At 41.7% G+C, this 23,764-nt stretch overlaps 1 protein-coding gene across 1 annotated transcript in view; it reads right to left on the reverse strand.

Moving 5' to 3' along the window:
- Nucleotides 1-3,368: 3,368 nt before the first annotated feature.
- The window catches only part of LOC149300072 (multiple epidermal growth factor-like domains protein 10), a 98,395-nt gene continuing 77,999 nt past the window's right edge, over nt 3,369-23,764 (reverse strand). Inside the window, exons 15-22 of the mRNA XM_089485538.1 lie at nt 22,569-22,697; nt 21,254-21,382; nt 18,225-18,353; nt 17,394-17,522; nt 16,181-16,414; nt 11,635-11,691; nt 7,017-7,223; nt 3,369-3,541 (exon numbers count right to left, since the gene is read on the reverse strand). Of these exons, the coding sequence (XP_089341664.1) occupies nt 3,369-3,541; nt 7,017-7,223; nt 11,635-11,691; nt 16,181-16,414; nt 17,394-17,522; nt 18,225-18,353; nt 21,254-21,382; nt 22,569-22,697 (1,187 nt within the window). The remainder of the gene's footprint in view (nt 3,542-7,016; nt 7,224-11,634; nt 11,692-16,180; nt 16,415-17,393; nt 17,523-18,224; nt 18,354-21,253; nt 21,383-22,568; nt 22,698-23,764) is intronic.

Raw genomic sequence — 23,764 nt, forward strand, 5'->3', positions numbered from 1 at the left:
ACATTGCTCTAACCTGTATCCTTCAACCTGGAACCTTGGACTAATAACTCCGACCGCCATGTCCATCCCTGTATTTGTCTAGTTCTTTCTCCATCACCCTTTTGCCGGTGCTGTTTGCTGTGGGGGTGCTGTGTGTCATACCAGCACATGGTTTGTGCTGACATTAGGTGGTATTGCTGGTCTCTTTCTGTTACTGGGACCAGCAGCTAGATACCAAAGATACTAAGTAGCCAGTGGGACGTTCGAGTGTATAGGTAGGGACATAGGGATAGCAAAGCCCTATAACAAATACGCATTTCAGTTAACATGTTAATATCTGAAACCCAGACATTAACACATTGGCAGACTATACTAGAAGCTTCTCCAACTAATATTTCCTGTCTTTGTGATGCTCATTTTGCACCCACTAAAGAGAACATGAATCATGCAGAAAATGCTTGTCTCATACGTGTGGATGTTTGCGAGAATTTTTATGAGATGGATGGATGTTGAATGCCAAAAGGACTATATCTGAATACTAAGATTTTCTGGCTGCTGTCAAAGTGCATCGGCACACAAAAATCTACTGCCTGTTTATAGTTGGTGAAGGGGTAAAAGTGACTATTTAAACAATGATGACATATTAAAGGACATAACATCACCGTAAGAACTATAGTTCAATGAGGAACTGCAGGTTATCTGGCCGGAACTTTCACAGGCATCAGATTCTGTCCTGCTTGTTGGCTTCCTGGTTGGGTGAGGCAACTTATTCAAATACTCATCTAAGGAAACATCTTCAGGCATGACAACGTAATTTAATAACTGCATATCCTGCCTAACCTGTCCTGCAGTGAAATGATATAGCAACATCAGTGGTAGCAACCAGGAAGCTGAGAGTTATTAAACGACATGTCCCATTCCCCCCCTGCAAGCCTAAATGCATTGTGTTTGAACAATAGCTGGAGGGTTACCTTTTGCCCCTGCTCTACACAACTCCTTCTCACAATGATGTTTGGGCCCAACAGCCCATTATCGATTTATACCCCAAACAATGATCAATTGACCATTAATGGGGTATTGGTTTATTAAGTTGAGATGTCTCATTGCACATGGCAACCAGATGGCTCTATTTTCCAGAGCTGTGTTATATCTTACATAGATTTTTCTATAAGCACCCGTGATTAAAGGCGCTATCTGGTTACCCTAGCATAAACTCCTGTTAGTTAAAGGTCCATCTCAGCGTGAAGGCAACGATAAAGGACATGTAGAACAAAATCACGGAATAAGATGAACAGTTTAATATGGTGGGAACTAGATCTGCTGACACAGCGTTTATAACCTTATAGCTCTATAAAACTGATGTGACAGTTTTCTCTTGTTTATAGGGATATATACTAGGACCTGTTGCTAATACCATACACGACCGTGACATTACATCATCAGATGGCTTTATAGGTGTGCAGGTGTGACTCCTTCCACTCCCAGTAAAATCACAGGCTGACACAGGTTGGATCGGGTGTTGGTAAGGGGGAGGGGAGGCTTCCATATAAACACACCTGCTTTTACAGGTGTTTCCTCCAGGAATGGGTGTGAGCGGCATTAAAACAAGCTACAAACTTTGTTACGGGCAACAAGTTCTTTGCATGGAGTGAGAGAATGAGGAATAAAGGCTGTGACCGAAATAAGTAAGGATTAACAGGTGCCTTTACACACCCGTGGTAACTGAAATATCCAATATCTTGCACTACAGCTCATGCGGTCTAACTCCCAGTATCCTTGGCCTACGTCTGACTAGCATCCTTGGAACTGTAGAGCACAGCAGCTGGATTACTCATGGATTGCTGGAATACATGGCCTCTGGCACTCCCATGACCCCAAGTCACCAGGAATAGGCGTCTTTTGACACTTAAGTAATTCTGGACTGCAACTCTCCACAAATTTAGCCAGCCAACAGTTTGGCACTCATGCAGGGAAATGCAGTCCTCGAGAACTAGTATGCCAGGTAGTCTAGCTTCTCTTTGTTATTAGTCTATGCCTAACTATTTTGTGTCTCAGCTGGCCGGAAACGGCCCAGGCAGCCAGATCTACGTTGTGGTTATTCGGTACAAATTATAAAGCAAGTGCAATATGTGAGTGCAGTAACCTGTCAGAAATAAACTCTTTTATTCTACAGAGCTGAGCTCTTCCGTGTTAAAACACAGTTGCATAGAAAACACACAGGAATTTGCAAGATTGTGCAAACAGAATTCCTTTGGGTATCAGTCATCCAGGACTTCCGGTAAGGTAAGGGAGCATTGATGCAGTTAGGAATTTCTGAAACAGACCCCTTAATAGCTTAAAGAAGAGTCCATATACTGCAACAAAATGATTAACTACAAATCTAGCCATTCTCCGTTAGCTGGACACCGTATAACGTTTAGCTGAAGGATCTCCCTGTGCATTCCTAAACAGGATAACAGGCATACTGTATTTCGAAACCTTTTCTAGTTCCAGGTACATTTTCTCCAGAAAGCTGTGTGTTAGCTCTGTGGTCCAGCTGGAGATGTAGTCTCACCCAGGCTAAAGGTCTGAATTTCCCAAAGTTACCACCAGGGCATGAGTGCATAACCCCAGTTGTGAGGGCCACAAAGTGCACACAATCTTTGCGTATCCCTGCCTGAGTATAGGTGTCTCAGTTGTGGCCTCCTTGTGACCCTTGAGTACTGGAGCTGTACACACCTGCTCTAGGTTTGTGTTCCTGCACAATGCATTAGGACAGGAGTACTTTCTTTGTATCATGCATCACCCCCAAACAGCTGAAATAGTTTATATACTTGGCAACGTTTATTTTGGGGATATTTAGTTGAGTGACCATCATCATGTGAACGTCTGAACTGCAAACACTTAAGAACATGGCTCTAATAGGTAGAGCTGCAATATTTAGGTTGAATAATTCCTGCCGTGAGACTATGGCGTGCTCAGAGATCATGGAATATATTGATAGGTTTTGTTTAAACTGACACCATGACTATTTCGATATACAGCTGACCATTTTTCACATCTTATTCTCATAAACAAAGTGGACTGGGGCCTTGAACTTATATACAGCTACTCATAGACAGCACTATATACAGCTATTTACATATAGTATCTGAGACCAAGTGTATGTGTATAACAACGCTTGATGTGATACACCAGGATACTACTGCCCGGAACACCATGTTGTCATGAGTGATCATTGGGAGCTGGTATACATGTATACACGTAGACAGTCACAAGTCCTATAGATACAGCCTATTGGTATAAAAAGAAGTCTCCTAATGACGTCATGCATGCATCTGGTGGTGCCAGCTCCCCTCCATGGGCATATTGCAGAATGAAAGAGTTCTTGCTCATAATTCTTTGCTTTCCTATGACTGCTTGTCCATTTGCTTTTCCCAGAAAGTCCCATGTGAGGGACTAAGTCGGACAGGCAGAAGGTCATAATGGCAGGGTATGTGGCTGTTCCGTGGCAAATCATATGGGTTCTGCATATAGTTGGGAATCTGGTGCTGGGCGTCCTGTAGCAGGCTTAGCGTTGGTTCTGTGGATCAGACAAGAGGGAAGAGTCAAGCTTAATAGTCTTCTTATAAAACCATAATAGTACATCCATTCATTCTCCCTATCTATTTCACTATATACCGTATATATATATATATATACATACAGTAGATCCAGCCCATCCCTCCTCCTGGTTTGCTTTGTGTGACTCCCCAAGGAAGTGGGATAAATCTGCTGAGGCTGTAGGTTCTCTGACCCTGGTAGCGTCTACTCAGCTGAATAATCAATAATGAGTCAGCCTTATACCTCACCAGAAACAGCACCTGTACTTTGATTCAGCTCAAGGTGCTAGCGCCCAGAATTAACATAAAGTCTTATAACTGGCTGTAGGATTAGCGGAGGCTGCGATGTGTCATGGGTGAGTGCTTTTACTTGGTAATAAAAAACCCAGTGATAATGCGGAAAATGAGCGGAAGCCTGGAAGGAAAAGGAGGGTGAAGGTACGAGGGATAGGATTACAATAAACAATGTTCTACTTCCTCCAGAAAATGCTGATTGCTTTTACAGCACGAATATGCTGTTCCATTAAAACAGAAACCCGGAAGTAACGTAACAACTCTCCTTTATTAATCAATGATAATATAGACCAACAACTGAAATAATTTCATAGGTTCAGTATGAAACATTCTTGGGGAAAAAACACCTATAACGATCAACCATAAAATTAGTGTGTGGCATTCAAACAGAACTTTGCCAAACTGGTCGGGGATGGGACATTTATTCTACTGAATATAAGCTTCCCCCTATTATAATGCATCCTGAATTAAGGAAGCTTGCATTCAGTAGAATGTGAGTGATCGAATAATGAGTCCGCAACATTCCTTCCCCAAAAGTAGACGTTTCATGTTAAATACTTGCATTTGTGAATGTTGGCTGGAAATGGTACAGTTTTGCTCCAGATTAATACAAAATCTAATTATTGTAACTAACAGCTAGAGCTATAAAGGATGAGATAACTATATTACTCAGTAGATATTAATCAAGTAACGTTACATTGAAATGTTTGAATTGAGACGAGGCAAAGTAAAAACTCTCAAAAAGAATTCAAAGAAGGGCAGACATTGTGGCGCTTCAATCACTATGGGCTGGCTGAGCGTGGTTGGAGCCTTTTAGTACTTGGAGAGCCAGAGGACGTCAGGATTGGCCTAAGAACAGAAGGCCTAGGTGCAAAGTAATTGGAGTAGTTTCTTTTAAATTAAATTTTCCAGTGAGGAAGCCAATACTGGATTGGATATACCACCAATCACTCCATTTCCAGACTAACCACTACTTTTACGGCACCAATGATTAAGCGCTCCTAAGCATGAAGTACATCTGACGTTTCACCTCCCTGTCTGGGGGTTCTCTCTCCCATTATGGTGGACATCTGCCTCTTATCTGCTGTACTGATCGAAGGATGGATCAATAAATAATTTATTTCTTCAGATCTGAATTTAGTGCTCTTGATTATTAACTACTACTTTTAAACTACAATATTAGATCTGGACACAGGAATCCAGAGGTTGGATGAGCACGGTCTGATGTCATTTTTTCTGTTTTTATTAGACTTAGCACACTTGCCATTACCTTTTTATAGCAACAACTGAGAGAAAAAAAAATCAAGAGATTCGGAAGGCACATTGTTCCCATAACTTAAAAATGGGAATTGTATATCCAATAAATAACTCTATTATATATAATATATTACATATAAACGTTATGGATCAAAAACACAACCCGACTGTGTATTATTGGAACTCAAATATATATACATTAAAGTCAGATTTTTTTTCTGTACTTGTAGATTCTATATAATACAGTAAGAAAATATTTTGTCTTACTGCATTGTATACGTATTATGAAGAACAAATCCATAGTTTCTTCTAAGGCAAAATTAACAAATAAAAATGCAAGAGGGATATGTTATATGACCTATGACACCTAATAGGAATTATTCTCAAATGGTTATTCAGTAAACTATATAACATCCGAGAAGGGCATTTAGAGACAGAAATGAAAGCCCACAAAATACCAGAAGATGACCGGCAGCAGGATTCCTTCATCAAACTATTACAAACTATTACAGATATTCAGGGAGTAGATTATATTTCAAGACTATTTCAAACTTCTGTATTAAAACTTCCTTTAATGAAAATATGGAGAACCTTAAAGATATCCAACTTTGTGAATTGTTACGCAAGGGGTGAAAAACCAGGAAGGAGATACCTTAAATTGGTGTCTAAAATATAGCTAGCAAGTCCACAGCAGGTTAATTTAAAAGATATGTCAGTAAATGAACAACTATAACTTCAAATCTCTAGATGAAAAACTTGTTTGAGCAGGGCCCTCCTCATCTGTTGTTCTGTAAGTCAAATTGTTATGTGATTAACTACTTCTTATGTCCTGTATACCCATTGTACAGTGCTATGGAAGATGAAAGTGCTATATAAAACAAATAAATAATAATAATAATCATAATAAGCTGGGAGAACAAGATAAGTTAGATGACCTAGATACTTTAGGAATTTTAGATCATGGATCTGATCAGATATGCAGAATTCCAAATCATACAACTAGGTCTACTCACACAAGACAATAGACAAATGTCCATCAGACTACTTGCTACTTTTTGAGTTCTACTTTATCATTTCTCATTTGGTCTTCATCACAACCAACCTATAACCAACAGTCCGGTGGCAGAAATAAAGATGGGAGCATTCTCTCCATCCTATGTTCTTTTCATTTACTCCCTATATGACTAGAATTACAACTCAATAGAACTCATCAGGATCCCTAAGCAGCTCAGTCCATGCCAAGTTCAGTGTTGAGTCTACAGGCAGCTGCAGAGTTCTTCAGTCAATAAACAGTTTTAGCAGAATTTGGTAGTCACTGTTTCGTCCAAGTTTGTTTTACCAAGTAATTTAAAGCCTCAATCTGCCCTACGGTAGCAGTAATATAATACTGGGAATTATTAAAGAGAAATTACTGAGATTCCCTCTTAGCCGAATTACATCTGGTCCACCTACCTCCATGTCAGGCTTGTTTCTAATTGCCAAAAGCACAATAAAATGATCAAAAAGCCAATGAATGCCACAGCAGGTGAGCAAAATGTAGTCAAACAGTGATAGAGAAAAGTAGGAGCTCCATAACTATAAATGAAGTAAAAATAAGTCACGGCCAGGTGTATATTTGTTGTAAGTGTGTCTTCATCCATATTATGGTTCAATTACACACACAACATATATAGATATATATACATAGATAGACATAGTGTGCATGTATACATATTAAATACACACACGCATTGTTACCAAACTTTAAGGGGGCAGGGGCAATTTAGAAAGGCAGATGAGAATATAAACCGGGAAGGTAAAACGCGTTTCCTCTTAAGGTGTTCTATCCGTGTGTAGAGGGTCCGCTACATGTATATGTATACATGTATATGCACGTACACGGCTGGCATGGTTTCTGGCACTTACCCACGTCATATATATTTTTGTTAGCTTTGGATGAGGGTGGTATATCTGAGTATGGGGCGTCTGTGTGGACAGGAGATGTCATTTCCACGTAGCTGTTCTCTGAGTGTTTGGTGGGCTGCACAGGGGGGTCTGTAATGGTTGCATAAGGGTTCTCAGTGCTGCTTAGTGAGCAGGTGCTGGAGCCGCACCCTGACTCTTTCACACAATCTGCAAGAAGCAACAAACACAAGTCAAAGAAATTGGGGGGCAGGCTAGGGCTCAGGAGGCAGCGGGGGGGGGGAGGCAGAAAGGGGAGGCTGAGGAAGAGGAGTAGGCTAGGAATCTATAACCCTTTCACTAGTGCGGGGATCACAGTAGAGAACTGACTTGTGTGTGAAACAGAGAAGCAGCAGGGGTTTTACAGACAAGGAATACTGTCTGGAAAATGAGACTGAATAAGAAGGGGGGAAGATCAGTGCACTCAGTGATGGAGGTCACTGTAGGTAGAATAGTAGGTGCCAAAGCAGGAACTGGTGCTAAGAAGTTGGTAAACTTCTGTGCGTCTCCTCTGAGATACCCGTCAATGAATGGCAGTTTATGACGGAGCAACTGACAGCGCATGAATTAGCAATGTGTGCAAGATGGAAGAGGAGCAGGAAAATGTAGAGAACAAGCCAGGATTTGAACAAATGAAGAAAGGTGCAGAGATTCCAGCGTTAGTAAATAGGAACAAGGTTTGTACAACCAAGCGATCTGAGTACCGCAACTGGTGGACCTGTTGCCTTACCGCCTTACCTTGTAGCATTTATCCAAATTCCTATCTAGAAAACAGAAACACTAATCCCAAAATGAGTTACAAGGTCCAGTTGCTTAGAGAAAGTCAGATATTGGCCTCTGGCAGTTGTCCACAAAATAAGAACCCACATAACGCTATGTATGAAGCAGTTCCAATGACTTCTAAATGGTATGATATCGGCCCACCGTATCCTCCCTTGATTTCACGGGGATGTAATCTACTGCAGGACTGCTTGAAAGTATATCTCTGGCTGAGGGTAATGGGAGATATTTTTTACACAGCTAGAGATCTACCTTTGGGAAGATCTACTGTAGATCACCTAAATGTAAACAACCCAGTTAATGACTTCAAAAAACAAAGATTTTCCTTTAGAGAGAATGAAAGCTTAAATGGGGAACTCCCACCATTTTTATTACTAAAATCAGATCAAGTAATACATAAATAAATAAATAAAACAGTTTTCAAAAAATATGCTGTTTTCTTTTTTAAAACATTTCTAGCTTTTGCATAATATAATTTCAAAGCAGCCACATACTAGCCATCTGTATGCATTCTAGTTGCTTTAGCCTAATCTACCAAACATCTACGATCAGCCTGCCAGACACTGTTTACGGTTTACGGAGGAGCGGACCTCATTAGTACTGCCATAAAGAACCCAAAAGTCACCCAAAATATCCCATCACTGGCAAAAATGGCAGCCTCCAGGTCTGCAGATAAAGGAAGTTTATTGGAACATTTGTTTGTCAACTTTAACCTACACTACTATATACAGCAATGGGTTTAATGCTCAAGCTGAATAATATTTTTTCCACGGGACGTTATCTTTAATTCTCTGGTAACAAACAGAAAGCACCCACTCGGAGTCAGGATGAGGAAGTTTAAAGGATAGTCAGAATAAAACGCTTCAACAATAAAATGGGGAAGCACCATTTCATTGATGAGTAGATAAAGAGCTCTTTTGTTTGCAAGTTCTGCCTTTAATGTGTGCAATGGGCAGATGTGTAAATAAGCTGAGCATGGGAGTCTAAAACATTTAAACAAACATTTTTACAAAGTATAGGAGGGAAGTTTATTTCAGAGGAGGAGAAATTGTATCTGCTGTCACATTGTATATTTCTAGTCCTCGATCATCTAACTCATTACCTGGGAACTTTTGGACTCCGACTACCCAGATCCTACCCTTGCAGGATGCGTCCAGGAATACCCGCTGATGTCAGTGAGTGGTCCCATTGACATCTTGGGCATTCCCCTGACATCATGGGACACAGGCCAGGGGGAAATGGGCGGGGAGCGGGGCGTCAGGACCCAGCTCCCACGACCTGGAGGATTCCGTTGTCAACCTGGAGAAGTGGCGCTTCTCCTGGAGTCTCTGGGAGAAACCCTGTGAGTTTCTAGGGATGCTCATTAATAAGGATCCTGGTATTGATGAACTCATTCACTAATACTGGTTGTCCTTAATGAGCGATGACCTAATCCAGTAAATTGTCCCTGCTTTTCCCTCTGGAATTATATCACATGATTGCTATGTCTTCCACGCTTTTTCTCTCTGTTATATAATATTAGCCACTACCTCTCATCCCTCTTAATGCCAATAGGTGCATTAATGCTAAATTCCAATACATAGAAATACTTTGAATATAAAACTTTATTAATGCTTTATTAAAGAAGACTAAGAGGTACGTATATTTCCTAGAAGGAGAAATCTTAGAACAAGAGGTCAAAATCTGAAAATAGAGGTCATACTTTGTTTAACCATTTGAATGCCAAAGGGATCATTTCATTATTCAACTTTCTGGCGCTCATTGGTTTGGGGAATCCTATACTGAAATCATGTGTAACGAGATTAGCCTTTTCCCGTTCTGTCCGCACAGATTCATTCACACTAGTCTACTTACACCCAGCTTTCCCTACATGAATCATGGAGTGATGCCTAGAAAGTAAGTGTCATCAACTCAGCAAACTGTGGACAATGTGAGGTTTGGTGAGATGAGCAGACGTCATTTGATGAGATTGTTTAAAACAGGGCAGCCACTAGACAGTACTCCTTCTGTTGTGGAGCTACAACTCCTATGATGCTCAACTAGTCTATGACTGAATGATAATCACTGGTGCATTATGGGAGCTGTAGTTCTATAGCCAGCTGAAACACTACCGCCTTCCCTACTGCTCACACCTCCTTGCCTCTCCTGCAGCTTTCTGTCCGTCTGCTTGCACAGTGTGCAGGCAGCCTTGGTTTCACCGCAGCGCCACGTGACATAACGTGACCCTGCTATTTTCCTGTCTCCCCATGCTAGTTCAAGATAGTTTAGAAAGGGCCCTTGTGACCTGGACTGGCGTGGTCCGGAACGGAAGGGCCTTTTCTGAACAATTATGAACCGGTATGAGGAGAGCTCTGCGGCATGCGGTTGTGACCTCTGTAGTTACGCCACTGCCAAAAGGTATTAACAGAGAGTGGGGATTAAATTGTTATGTTGAGTAGTTTGTGGAATCCCATCATCATTAGTCATTCTATTTATTCATGAATTATTTTGGCTACCATTAATTTATTCATGTGAAATTAAATTAACTGGGCTTGATATAACCCATGAAGTTAATGCAGTTTTATAATTTATTAGTAATTAGGACTAATTATTTACTGAATTGGAATAAATGTCATTATGATTGTGTATAGCTGCTATCCTTTTATACTGATATTTATTGTTTACAATGTTCAGGTAATTAAGGGTTAATCATTCATTTATAAATATGTTGATAGCACACATGAGAAAGAGCTGGATGTTTTGCCTACTTCTCAGGTGATCAGGCCGTTATAAATTAAGGTGTTTTCTTTGTCGTTGTGTATAATTAAGCCTTATAAAGTGAAACACGTGAGACTGCGTTCTTCTCATGCCGTAGTGCTTTTATTATACTAGCTTAGATTTTACCTTGGATTATGTTGGTGTCATTTTGGAAATTATCGCTCTACTACGAGGTGCGCGAGTATCAGCTCGTTCATTGAGTTTCATTGTAGCGGGTGGAGATACCGCTATCGCTGCACTCGGCAGACATGTGCTGTTCTCGTTCTCTGGACACTTTGTATCCGGAGATGCTGTGATTCTGCCTGCATAGTGTCTTTTTCCAAAGATGATACCCAAAGACAACCCAAAGCTGTTGCATTGAAATATTGTCTCTAACCAAATGTTTATGAGTTGAATACTTTGCAACAACATAATTAATTTTTTTAGTATGTTTATAAATAAAATGTTACCACAATAAAAGTGAATAAGAAGTTCCAGTGTTTTTAGATAAAGTATCATACAGGATGGATTTGCAATGTACCATGTGTAATTCAGTAACATGAGAGAATTGGTAAGGGGTCTGAATACTGCTCAACACCCCGTCATTATATAATAATACACCTACTGTATTAAAGATATACTGATAAAGTATAAAGTTATAAACAGGACAATGGGTTAGATAACATTAAGCAGCTTTTTCTGTAGAAGTAAATAATAATATTTTGTATGGTAGGGAGAGAGAATATGAAGCATATGCAGGTAATATATTAACTCTTCTAGTCTGAATTATAGGAGGACAGTAATGGGGGAGAGTCGCACAGAGCTGCACATTAGTGGGGGAGAGTTGCACAGAGTAATGTGTAGAGTAAGACATTTGGTCATCTAGCCAATTTTATAGTTCTCAGAATAGAAACTACATATCATATCGTAACTACTATTATTCTGAAATTGTGAAAGCATTTAGCCATATAACATGTTAATGGTTCCCACTAAATTAAATTCCAAACACTGCTGGCTTGGGGTAAAGCCGACGCCGTTCTACTTTGTGTTCTCATAGCTCCCCTACCTTTGAAGCCGTTTTCCATAATGTACGTGTTCTGTCGTCTGTCGTTTCCACAGGCACCTATATTTAGACAGTAAGAAGCAGCAGTCAGTACGGATGCATGAAGGTCTCAGAGCCAGAATGATACGGTGTATACATCACAGGGGTATAACTGAAAATTAATATTATTTGTATCAGGCCCTAGCCTGTACAGTTTGTTAAATAGAAAAAAATATGGAAAAGGATATAAATTTTTTTTAAATATTTCAGACATTAAGGAATTGCTGGTATGAAAAAAATCGGCAAATATGGGTCTGTGTTTTTTAATTTATTACGCTAGGCATGCGCCATTAAAAGTAGTAAGTGTTTTGAAAATATAGGGTGCTAGGTGGTCTTTAAACATAGTGATGCTTGGAGTATAACTCTAGCCCTGGGAAACACAGCGTGTTATAAACAAGATGAAATTAATGAACTATTTCATTCGTTCGGAGAGATGAACATCGCACGCAGAATCATATACCAGGGAACATACATTGTACTCTCTCCTGTATCTATGTATAAGGTCAATTACAACCTTGATGGTGGAATTAGGTTGGGAAAATAAGTCTTGACAAAGTTGAGAAAGTTAACTTTAAAGCAGTAATAGCTTTGGTAAGCCCACAAATGTGACAAACATACAAAATAGCTTACTAGAAATACTATATATATATATATACACCGTATTTGCTCGATTATAAGACGAGGTTTTTTTCAGAGCAAATGCTCTGAAAAATACCCCTCGTCTTCTAATCGGGGTCGTCTTATGAGACTAAGATCCAGATCCCCCGCACCGCTGCAGGGGACCTGGATCCTCCTGTCCCCCCCCCCCCCACACACTTACCGGTGCTTCCTGCTATATTGCCGGGGCAGCGGGTTGACGTCTACGCGATCCGCGTAGACAACGTCCGCTGCAGCCGGAAGGAGGTGTGGCTAGCAGCGGGGGTTGTCTGCGTCCGTCGCGGATACCTTCCCCGACTGTCAGAGATCAGAAACCCCCGCTGCCAACTCCACCTCCTTCCGGCTGCAGCAGAAGGAGACGTCAACCCGCTGCCCCGGCAATACAGCAGGAAATTGGAAGCACCGGTAAGTGTGTGGGGCACAGTGGCATATAGAGGGTTATAGAGGGTTTAAAGGCATATCATGGGCCACAGTGCCATATTGGTGTGGCAAGCCTGGGGGCAGATGTGCGGAACTGGGGGACAGGTTGGAAAATACAAGGAAATAAAAACAAAAAAAATATTTTTCTCAATCATAGCTTTTATTTTTAATTATGTAAAATAGTTTACATGAATTAACATTTACTGGTAAAACTTTTTTCCTTTAGGGTCGTCTTATATTTAGGCTTTTTCTTTTTTTCCTAAGTTAATATTCAGATTTTGGGGGGTTGTCTTATAATCAGGGTCGTCTTATAATCGAGCAAATACGGTATATAGAGTACTATACTATTTCATTTCATTTAGTTTACAATTTAAAAGGGTTCACCGACTATGTTGAATGTAACTCTTTAATTCAAAGTAATTACAAATATTATTAGAAATACAATATTATTTTTTGGTTTTGAATAATTAATGAGTTACATACCCCATTTATTTTAATGGGGGAGTGCTTATCACAAAGAGAGGGGACTGAGAGGTTGAAATGTTGTCTATAGCAAAAGGAAACACTTTGCTTCTGTGTTTACGTTTTTCGAGGAGATAAATAATAAATATGTTCGATTTTGTGTAATGTGCTAGGAGGTTTTGTTATGTCTAGGGCTTACACTGTAAGCTTATACTTACACTTATACTTATACACTTATACTTACACTGTAAGCTTATACTTACACTTATACTTATACACTTATACTTACACTGTAAGCTCTATGGGGCAGAGACCACCTTTTCTAATGTATTCCGATCACAATGTTGTAGACCACCGCGCCTTGCCAAATATAGCCAAATTTTGTGACATCATCATGCGGCACCATATGCAAATTTTTCACCAATAATATACCTCATATGCATAGGGTGCTTATTTTCTTCTTACAATTACTAGTTAGTTTACATCCAAACTTGATCAGTCAAGAGGAGGAGATGTTTTAAAGACATGGAACTTAATGTAGAAGTAATGCCAGGGTTGTGAATAGGTTGCGAGTTTATTTAATATGTGTAAACGTGGTTCTTAATTATGCTAAAAGCACAGATTAATTTGTGCGTGTAAATGTGCCTTTTAAAAATTATTTTAGCACATGGATATAGCGGTAATTTATTTGTAAATTAGCATTTTTTATTATTTTAACACATAGATTAATTAACACAGTGTGAGATAAAACTTCATGCTGCCATAGCACCGCCTCATACTACTTATTTTAATCCATATTATTTGGGCATCCCCTAGGTGAATTAATCAGCAAGACTAGATTTTCTTGCTTTTAATATTCAGTGACTAAAGAGGCGCTGCGGTGGCTGAGGAAACGTTTTTGTGCTCAAGAGCGCTCTCTAGTGATATGAAATTGGTTTTGTGTGTCTTAGTCATAGACATGTCCATATTGGATCTGCGATCTGTACCATCCATGAAGGGCTTTTATCACGTTCCCATAATATGTAATTGTTGGCTATACACTGTTCAATGTTCACTTGGATGAGCCAAAATCTTTCCTATCCTGATGAGATCTGAAAATACTGAAAACTGCATGTAGGTAGAACCCCATACTATGCTCCCATAGTATGCTCCCCATATAACCACGAGTAAGGAGCCAACAGTGACATACCTTGAGTCTTAGTGTGTGTGTGCAGAGACTTATCCTGGCTGGGCACAGCTATAGGGCTTACCGAGGCCAACAAACCTGCTACGCTCACCTGCTTGGCTGCCGTCCACCATGCTGCGCACTGGGACATGGCATCATATCTCTCCATATGCATTTGCACCCCCACCCCCTTGGCTATATCCCTGAACATTATATACTCCAGCGCCGGCTAGGCAAATGTGTCACGTGGGCACTTGTTTACACCCCTGTGCTCATGCAGGGCAAGCATTACAACCAGTGGCACCAAATGTTGGACCACGGATGAGGAGGGCTGTCCCTGCAGCAGGAGTGCAGCTTCTGTGTCACGTAAGAGGATTTTTCTCTTTTGTTTGGGAATGCATATGAAGGTACTTCCTGTAGAGGGGGGGCTGGGGACATTTCGCTGTCCCTTTAATATACACCAGAAGCATTTTAAAACCTCCCACCAGGGGTTCAAAAGGAAGGGTGCTTTGTTTTGCCAACATTCATTGGCTTCCTATTTTTGCTTTTTTGACCCCGATTGGATGCTTCAATAATCTCTCGCTCTGGGCATCCTATCTTGTATCAAAGCATGTTTATATATGCTTATAGATTTTATATATGCTATGTATCTCTTATGTTAGAATAAGATCAAACAGCTGTCAGTAGGTTGAAACTTCAGGCTCGTATATTCCAACTCTATGCTGTGCAGTAAAGCTGTGTCTGAGTGAGCCCATGTAACTATAGGTAAGGAGGCCAAAAGAGAATATTTGTGTGATTAAACTCACAACAAACTGAACCAATACACAATACAACAAATGGAATTTAAAAATTACATCACTGCGGATACATTTTTGTCATTCTATTGTTCTAGATCCCCAAATTATATCTGTGCATATACATTACACATACTGCGTATGAGTGAGTATCCTCAAACAAAATGTACACAGATGACAGTAAATACAATGTTGAATCCATTTCCCTATAACATTTATTTATTTTGTGAGGAATACGGTATTGGCCCGGATATAGGCCGCACCCTAAAAGTTAGGTGCTTTTTTAAAGAAAAAAAATTCTTAGTAAAAAAAACCCACTTACATATGCTGCCACTCTGCCCCCGCGAGATATGCTGCCACTCTGCCCTCCCCAGACATGCTGCCACTCTGCCCTCCCCAGATATGCTGCCACTCTGCCCCCCCGAGATATGTTGCCACTCTATCCCCCCCTGAGATATGCACTCTGCCCCCGAGATGTGCCCCCCCCGAGATATGCTGCCACTCTACCCCCCCCTGGGATATGCTGCCACTCTGCCCCCAAGAGGCCCCCCCCCTAGACTTACCAGTGCAGACTCCCCGGGGTCTTGCAGGGCCGGCGGGGGACAGCTACGCAGTACGCGTACTCAACTTCCGGTGCTGGCACTTCCGCCGTGGGAAGTGCTGGCAAGGGAGATTGTTAAAGCACATCGTGCAGATGTGCCGGCAGCGGAGGTTGTTTATGCTCGCATCGCCGCTGCCGGTGAACGTCTGCGCGATGCGCTTAGACAATCTCCCGTGCCGGAACTCCCCCCGTGGGAAGTGCTGGCAGGGGAGGCTGTCCGAGCGTATCGGAGAGTAGGATGCAGGTCCCCTGCACCGCTGCGGGGGATCTGTATCCTAACCCCGCTGCATGTCCCGGGCGTCGGGCGCTAGACCCCGAATATAGGCCGCACCCCCACTTTAAAGACTTAAAGTGGGGGGAAAAAGTGCGGCCTATATTCGAGCCAGTAATTTCCAGTGGCACGTACTGTACCTGAGAGTGAATAATCCGTGCTGGTCATGCGCATGGCTGGTGTGTAGGACACGTTGGGCATGTCATGGTCTTTGTCCTTCTGCCTCTGACGGTACCATAGGAAGAGTCCAAGCAGAGTCATGATGATCAGTAGTAATATTATGACACCAATGATTGCTCCAGCTGAGTGTCTCTCAGAGCCGTGTGCAGGGCTGATTTTAGTGTAAGGGTTTAATTCCTCCATCATGAGAGCGGCTATTAAAAGTGGAACATAAGAGGAAAAACAATTTTCACTTGGCAATCACACAAATCTTTCATCTGACAATACAGGTCAAATAATCAACACTGGTTACAGACAACTTGGAAACATGGTTAAAGTTGAAGCTGGACTGTTTCTGCAGAAGAGGTTCTTTTCAGAGCAAAGGGTCCCCCCAAAGACAATATCTTATGGTATAAATCAGACCATTTTAGTCTACTGTGAACCTTTTTAAAGGATCTCAGCAAGTGGGTAACGTTCACATCACTAGCCCTACTGAGAGATCAAAAAGACTGGATGCCCACAGATCGGCCGCCATTATCCCAGTCTCCTGGCAGATATGGTAGTTATCTAGTTTTGTTACCATTTCTGCAGGTCCTACCATATGCACTTCTGTGCCTTATTTTCATTATTGTGCATGTAGTGCTACGATTTCTGTGAGTCTATAATTGGAAGTAAGTAAAATGTAAAAATGTTATTTTATCACCAAATTGTCCATCTCTGAGGAATGTGTTTGCTGTAGATAAAAGGAAAGACCTATTATTAACGCTTCTCAGATTTATTACGTAAAGCGGTCAACTCCGGAGGGTCTGGATCTGTATTTGCCTTTAAAACCTCTTGGCTAATAAAAACTAACTTGCAGTCAATACATTACTTTAATCAACCTTAGAGGATATTTTCAAGAATGTATTTTTGAGGCAAATTCTTAGCGATGTGGAATATGTTTCAATTAGTTTAAATGCATGGCCAAACATTTAATTCCGAATCCCGCTGTTTATCTGAATGCCGATGGCATACAGATATAAGCTGTAAAAATAATATTTAGCATATGCATTTTCCAGAAGTTTGACGTAGCTTTTTGAGTTAATTTCCATCATAGGTGCGCTTAAAAATACTCAGTAAGCTCTAAAGCTCACACGTCACTCTCCTTTCTCCCAACGTTCAAACGCTGAAGAATTGCACATCCTTAGTGCTCACCCTGGTCACAGCGGATGCCCTTGAATCCAGGGTTACAATAACAGGTCCCGGTTACATGGTCACAGGTGGCATTATTCAAACACTCGCAAAGTTGACGGCAGCCGTATCCGAATGTCCCTGGAGGGCACTCTGAGGGATCGACATAAATGTTAGATCGCATTGCATGGCAGTAGGAACACACAAGATACATAGACGATATCCCGAGGCTTGCATCTCATTAGACCTCTGCTCTCTCCTGTTATAGAAACATTGGACTCTGTTTGAGAAGGGTCTGAAAGGGTTAAGCGTGGGTGGAGGACGCAGGAGAAACACGTGAACCAACAAACACTTTTAAAAATAGCCCGACCTGCTGTTATCAATGGTATTATGTTTAGAGGGGGTATATTTGAAATGACTAAAAAATAGTTTTATTTTATAGAACAATGCATTTTATTTTGAAAGTGTGCACACCTTCCTGACAATACACATTTTTATTAGGACCCGATTAGGAGAAAATAAAATAACAGACGGCAGGGGTGCACTGAACGAACAGCCAGGGATATGCAGTTAGCTGCCAAAAATTCTAAATCCGGCGATCAAAGAGGTTTTAAGCTCTGAATGCAGGTAGAAGAGAGCAGCGTAGGAGGGCTACTGGACATTATCCATTGGCACAGTCCTTTAACTCCCGGTGGATGCTGAAAAGTAGCCGTAACGCCGGTTACACATATAGAGGAAACACAGACTGGAAAGTAACGCCCAACCACACTGACTTTACAGAATTGTTCTAGGGGTTCAAATATATGATTGCAAAGGGTTTCATCTACAAACCTCCCTGCCGGCCAGAGGACTTACTTTGCTCACAGTGCTTCCCTGTGAATCCGGTTCTACATGTGCACTGCCCGGTGATATGGTCACAGTCTGCTCCATTGTGGCACTGGCAGACGTTGGCACAGTCCTTTCCATAAAAAGCTGACGGGCACCCTGAGAATCAGATCAAGATCACCACAACTCACTAACGGTACTGCCACGGTACAAACTCAAACGAATGAAAGAAAGAAACTCGGCGCAGGATCTGATAGTGGCAATGACCCTCGTCGGACTCATTCACTTGTGTTCTAACCATTATACTCTCACATGTCCCCGGGCACCTCAGAGCAGACTGGCAAAAAAAAACGTCTGAGACTGGAGATTAGGCAGACGATATTTCGTTCTTGTAACTGGCCTGGGAAAAGGTCTGGGAACTAGTTATTCACAGGCGATATTTTTTTTTCATCAGCTCCCACCAGCCCTCGAAAAACAGAATGAGAAATGAGTGGCCAGAGCAAAGAGCAAGGTGCATTTATATGACCTTTACAAGAAAAATCAATATATCTATCCGCACTGAATGGTGGCGAGAGGAGGAGATGGCTTCCATCTCAATTATATACGCCTCCAAAAGATTACAATCCAAATGGAGAAACAAATATTACTCGATAATGCATAAAACAGAATTAATAAAAGGCCAGTTTGATTTGATTTAATGATTTTATAAAACAAAGCAGTTTAGCCAATCTCACTTTGTTGCTTGTAAAATAAAAGGGCTTGCTTATCAGCTAATCCAGAAATTTAAAACTATGATATTAGCTGGGGGAAGATCGAAGTTTCCTACAGCACAAGAGGCTTCCGTTTGTTTGCAGAATAGGATTAACATAGTTAATAGTGTAAAAGCTCACAGATCTTCTTGCTTGTCATGTATTCCCCAGGGGAAAACTTCAACAGAAATTAGATTTTCTAAAATACATAAAACAAGATTAAGAAGTCTTAAGGCAGGAAAAGGCAACTTCGTGCAACCCATCTGCTGGGGTATACATCTCCCATGATCCTCAGCCATCCACTGATCACCCTAGGAGTTGTAGTAGCTCCTGGAGTGCAGGAAGGGGAATATACCGGGTTTACATTAATCCAATTACTAAAGCGGTGCTCAGTCGCAGCTCCTGTGATGCGTACGGGTACAATTTGGATCGATAAAAATTAATAATGCATGATGATACCATTTGACTATTTTAAGACATTATGACCTGGTTGTACAATCCCAGAGTCAATTCAGATCTGTAGTATAAACAATGACTGTTGTGTTAAATGAGACACTTTACTTCTGGAGAAATTCACCTACTCCACATGGAAAAATCCAAAATCTAGTGGGATAAAGATCTACCCCATAGCTTTGGGACAAACACAAAAAAAACTGCATAGATTGCAAGCTCCTAGGTACATTCCTAGTATCAGTGAGTATGCAATGCTCAGCTTCGTGAAACAGTTTACGTGACACCTGACCTCCTGGTCCTGTTATTTGTGTGATTCCTATGGAATCTGCTGTAACACAAGCAACCTTGTGATAAAAACAAGCTTCTGCGCCTCATCTCCCGACAAAATAAAATCCTGATCTTGTTTTAGATTTATTTTCTCTGAGGTTCCTTAGTGAGCTTCTGGTTTGTAGTGGGCTGTATGGAAAATCCTAAAATGTGCATGTATGCAAGAGGTTAACACAGGGGTTCTCAAACTGCGGCCCTCCAGCTGCTGCAGGACTACATCTCCCATACTCCTCAGCCAGCCCCTTAGTTGAAGGAGCATTATGGGAGATGTAGTCCTGCAGCAGCTGGAGGGCCGCAGTTTGAGAACCCCTGGGTTAACACATTACCACCGAGCTCATCGGCTCCGTGTGCCGTGTTTACCGTGAAATGTTTATACACCAGGAGAGGGCAGTAAATCACACCGAGTCTATAACGCACACGGAATAAGCTGTAACCAAGAATAGCGCATTTACAAGCCAACATCTGGATTCCAACTCCCAGCATACTCAGCCAGCCACCATACCGTGAGGCATAGACCTAAGTATGGGTAGTGCAGGAGGTTGATGAGATTGGGAGACACAAGCCCCTTTGTATTTCTATTCTGTTTGATTCTGTAGTTAAACGTCCAATTGGCCTTTTTTAATATAAATTCAGAAGTCGATGTAACATATCATGGGCACATATACAGGATCTGTAGCACCTATAAAGTTATCTAAATATATCCTTCTGTGGCAACTTTTCTATAAACACTTAAATAATCACTAATACTTTACTAATTTTGCAGCAGCTGGTTCTTTTTATTATCTGATCGTTATGAAATTGTGATACGTTTATCTCTGCTAAACCTTTGTAGAAATTCCCCATTACATCTGTAGGAAGGCATTGAAAGGAACGTTAAATTCTGTCTGATAAAGAAAATACATCTGATGGTTATCAGTAACAAAGGATCTAATGATAGGGATATGTGCCGATGGCTTGTCTGTTCCGGGAACTAGTGGCTACTCACGTCCCAGGATGCCTTCACACCTGTTTTTGGAAACATATTATTTCTCAATGAACCTTGTAATTAGTTCAGGCCGTGCAATATTGTCGCCAAAAATGTAATAGGCAGACACTTGTCCACAAGGGACAAGGTGGGGACTGCCAACTTTCTAACGGGGGTCGGGGTCGGTTTGCCCGATCCGGTCCTGTCCAACATACCAAGAGAGGCTGCAAAGAATAAGCACAGAAAGGGAAGCATCAAATGGCAAATGCTGTCTAAAGTGCGCACACCTCAGTAGCTATACATAGAATCTGTACTAAAACACACAAAATAATAAATGAAATCATCAAGTCAGAGGAGCCGGTAGGGCAACCACCTTCTTGTCCTCTCTTTCCCTGTTGATGCCATTTGTGTTCCTCCCTCTTATATCCAACATTTGATGGCTGCTGGAACAAAGAAGGACTCTGAGGATAGCATCAGTGGTCAGGCACCTGTCCGAAGAAATGACGTCCCACCAAAAAGCTATGGTTTTACAGACAGACGACTAGAACAGGTTCCCGCTCACTTACTCTGAGTGCAGTAGAGCCCTGTCCAGCCGGGCGTGCATTTACACTCGCCATCATACGCGCTGCACTCCGCTTCATTGTGACAATTACACGTGTGGATACAATCCGGGCCCCAGAGGCCTGGAGGACATTCTGCAAATAACACAAATAATAATTAACTCTGTGAAACTCCATCTCATAACTACTAACGTTGCTAATTGGTAAAAGGTCACTTGTTTTCGGTGTGCTGGGAGTCCCTTCTAGAGGCATGGCTAGACTTGGTGACCTATCCTTAGATGTTTAGGTAACTAAGTAGGTCATCTAAAAATGAATCATGTATTTGACGAATACAATATAAAGAATAAACACATTTCAGTATCAAAACATGTAATGAATTAATATTATCAGATAAAACATATATGTGATATATGTTTTACATTGCAGTCTGACAGCCAGAAATCGAACTCTCCACTGACCACATCATTTGATGAACCCACCCGTATATACCGTATTGGCTCGAATATAGGCCGCACTTTTTCCCCCCACTTTAAGTCTTTAAAGTGGGGGTGCGGCCTATATTCGGGGTCTAGCGCCCGACGCCCGGGACATGCAGTGGGGTTAGGATACAGATCCCCCGCAGCGGTGCAGGGGACCTGCATCCTACTCTCCGATACGCTCGGACAGCCTCCCCTGCCAGCACTTTCCACGGGGGGGGGGGGGGGGGCGTGCCGGCACGGGAGGTTGTCTAAGTGCATCGGTGACCGGTGACCGTCCGCACGATGCGTTTTACCTCTGCCCCCAAGACTTACCAGAGCAGACTCCCGGGTGTCTTGCGGGGCCGGCGGGGGACATCTACGCAATACGCGCATTCAACTTCCGGTGCCGGCACATCCGCTGAGTGCCGGCACCGGAAGTTGTATACGCATATTGCGTAGATGTCCCCCGCCGGCCCCGCAAGACACCCGGGAGTCTGCTCTGGTAAGTCGGGGGGGCAGAGTGGCAGCATATCTCGGGGGGGGGGGGGGGGGGGGACAGTGGCAGCATATCTCGGGGGGGGGAGGAGGAGGACAGTAGCAGCATATCTCGGGGGGGGGGGGGAGGACAGTGGCAGCATATCTCGGGGGGGGGGCAGGCAGCATGTTTTTTTGGTGCTTTTTTAAAGAAAAAAAACTTTTTCTTTAAAAAAGCACCAAACTTTTAGGGTGCGGCCTATATCCGAGCCAATACGGTATATATGTGGGTCCATCTGGACATATTTGGTGTTGTTACAATAATTAGTGTGATATAACAATTACAAATCATCGTATTGTATGTTCTATAGGTTTTAATTGGCACTTACCATCAGAGCAGTCGCTGCCAATCCAGCCTGGGTAACACTGGCATGTTCCATCTATAGGGTTGCAGGTTGCATTGTTGCTACACGTACACATCTCTGTGCAGCTCCTTCCATATCTACCACTGGGGCAAACTGAGAGGTGGGGCAGATATAAAGCACGTTAACGAGTACAGTTCTCTTTATATTAAATATATAATATATCTAGAAAATTACACTAGGTATTCTTAGAAAATTAGTATAAATGTATATATTTTTTTTTACTTATGCTGCCTTATTATAAAGAGAATGTAAAATACCTGAAGTGATACAGACATTAAGACCGAGGAATAATAGATTTGCCTACGTTAGGAAGGGACATTCCTGCCCCACAGAGATTTGGGAATGAACGTTGTTCCATTTACCTACCGTCTCTTCAGTGAAGTAAGTATAGTTCATCTACAATTATCAAAAGTGTCAGATATGCATTTGTTTTAATTTGTTAGACATGAATCTTATACTCATTTAAATTCACTAATTAAATCGACTAAAAGTTCTCCAATCCAGGAGACCTATTCTGGGTGAATTCTGATGGTAAAGACAGGGCTCCATACAAAGCCATTATTAGAAGACAAGAAACAACTATGTATCACTAACAAATAAAATCCAGAAATTGCTACAAAAACAAAAGAAATAGCCGGCGGCAGAATGAAACTCTTCACTGTCATAAAGTGGTGTCGTTTACCCATACTCTCTCTAATTCCATTTTCGAAAGGCTTTAAAACATCAGTTTTTTTAGGAAGGCTATAATAGATTGCATGGAAGGAGTTATTTCAGCAATGAGGAATGGGAGGGGGCAGAAATGTATTATCAGAAAACAGAATCCCACAAGAAAACATCAGAAAAATGCCACTGTGATAAAGCCTTATCTTTGCACAGAGCGTCCAATCACACAGACACATAATCCGCTCACTATGTGACAGCGACATCATCACCCCCCCACACTGCGCACGGCTGAATCGTAGACACCTGGACCCCCACCATATTTATCTGATAAGAACCCCTCCCCTCTGAAAAGCTGTTTTTTCTATTTTGATTTTGGCTTCCAAGGAAACAGGGTTCTGGGTAATGAAGAAGCGTCTGGTAGCGGCGATAAAGCTCCAATATAGTATCGCCCGTATCGCTCAGGGTGCCGTATCTGGATTCCGATACGCCCAGGAAAG

The sequence above is a fragment of the Sceloporus occidentalis genome, unplaced genomic scaffold, assembly GCF_023333645.1.
Source record: "Sceloporus occidentalis isolate IW3139 unplaced genomic scaffold, rSceOcc1.0.p SCAF_26, whole genome shotgun sequence".
In the NCBI taxonomy this organism is placed as follows: domain Eukaryota; kingdom Metazoa; phylum Chordata; class Lepidosauria; order Squamata; family Phrynosomatidae; genus Sceloporus; species Sceloporus occidentalis.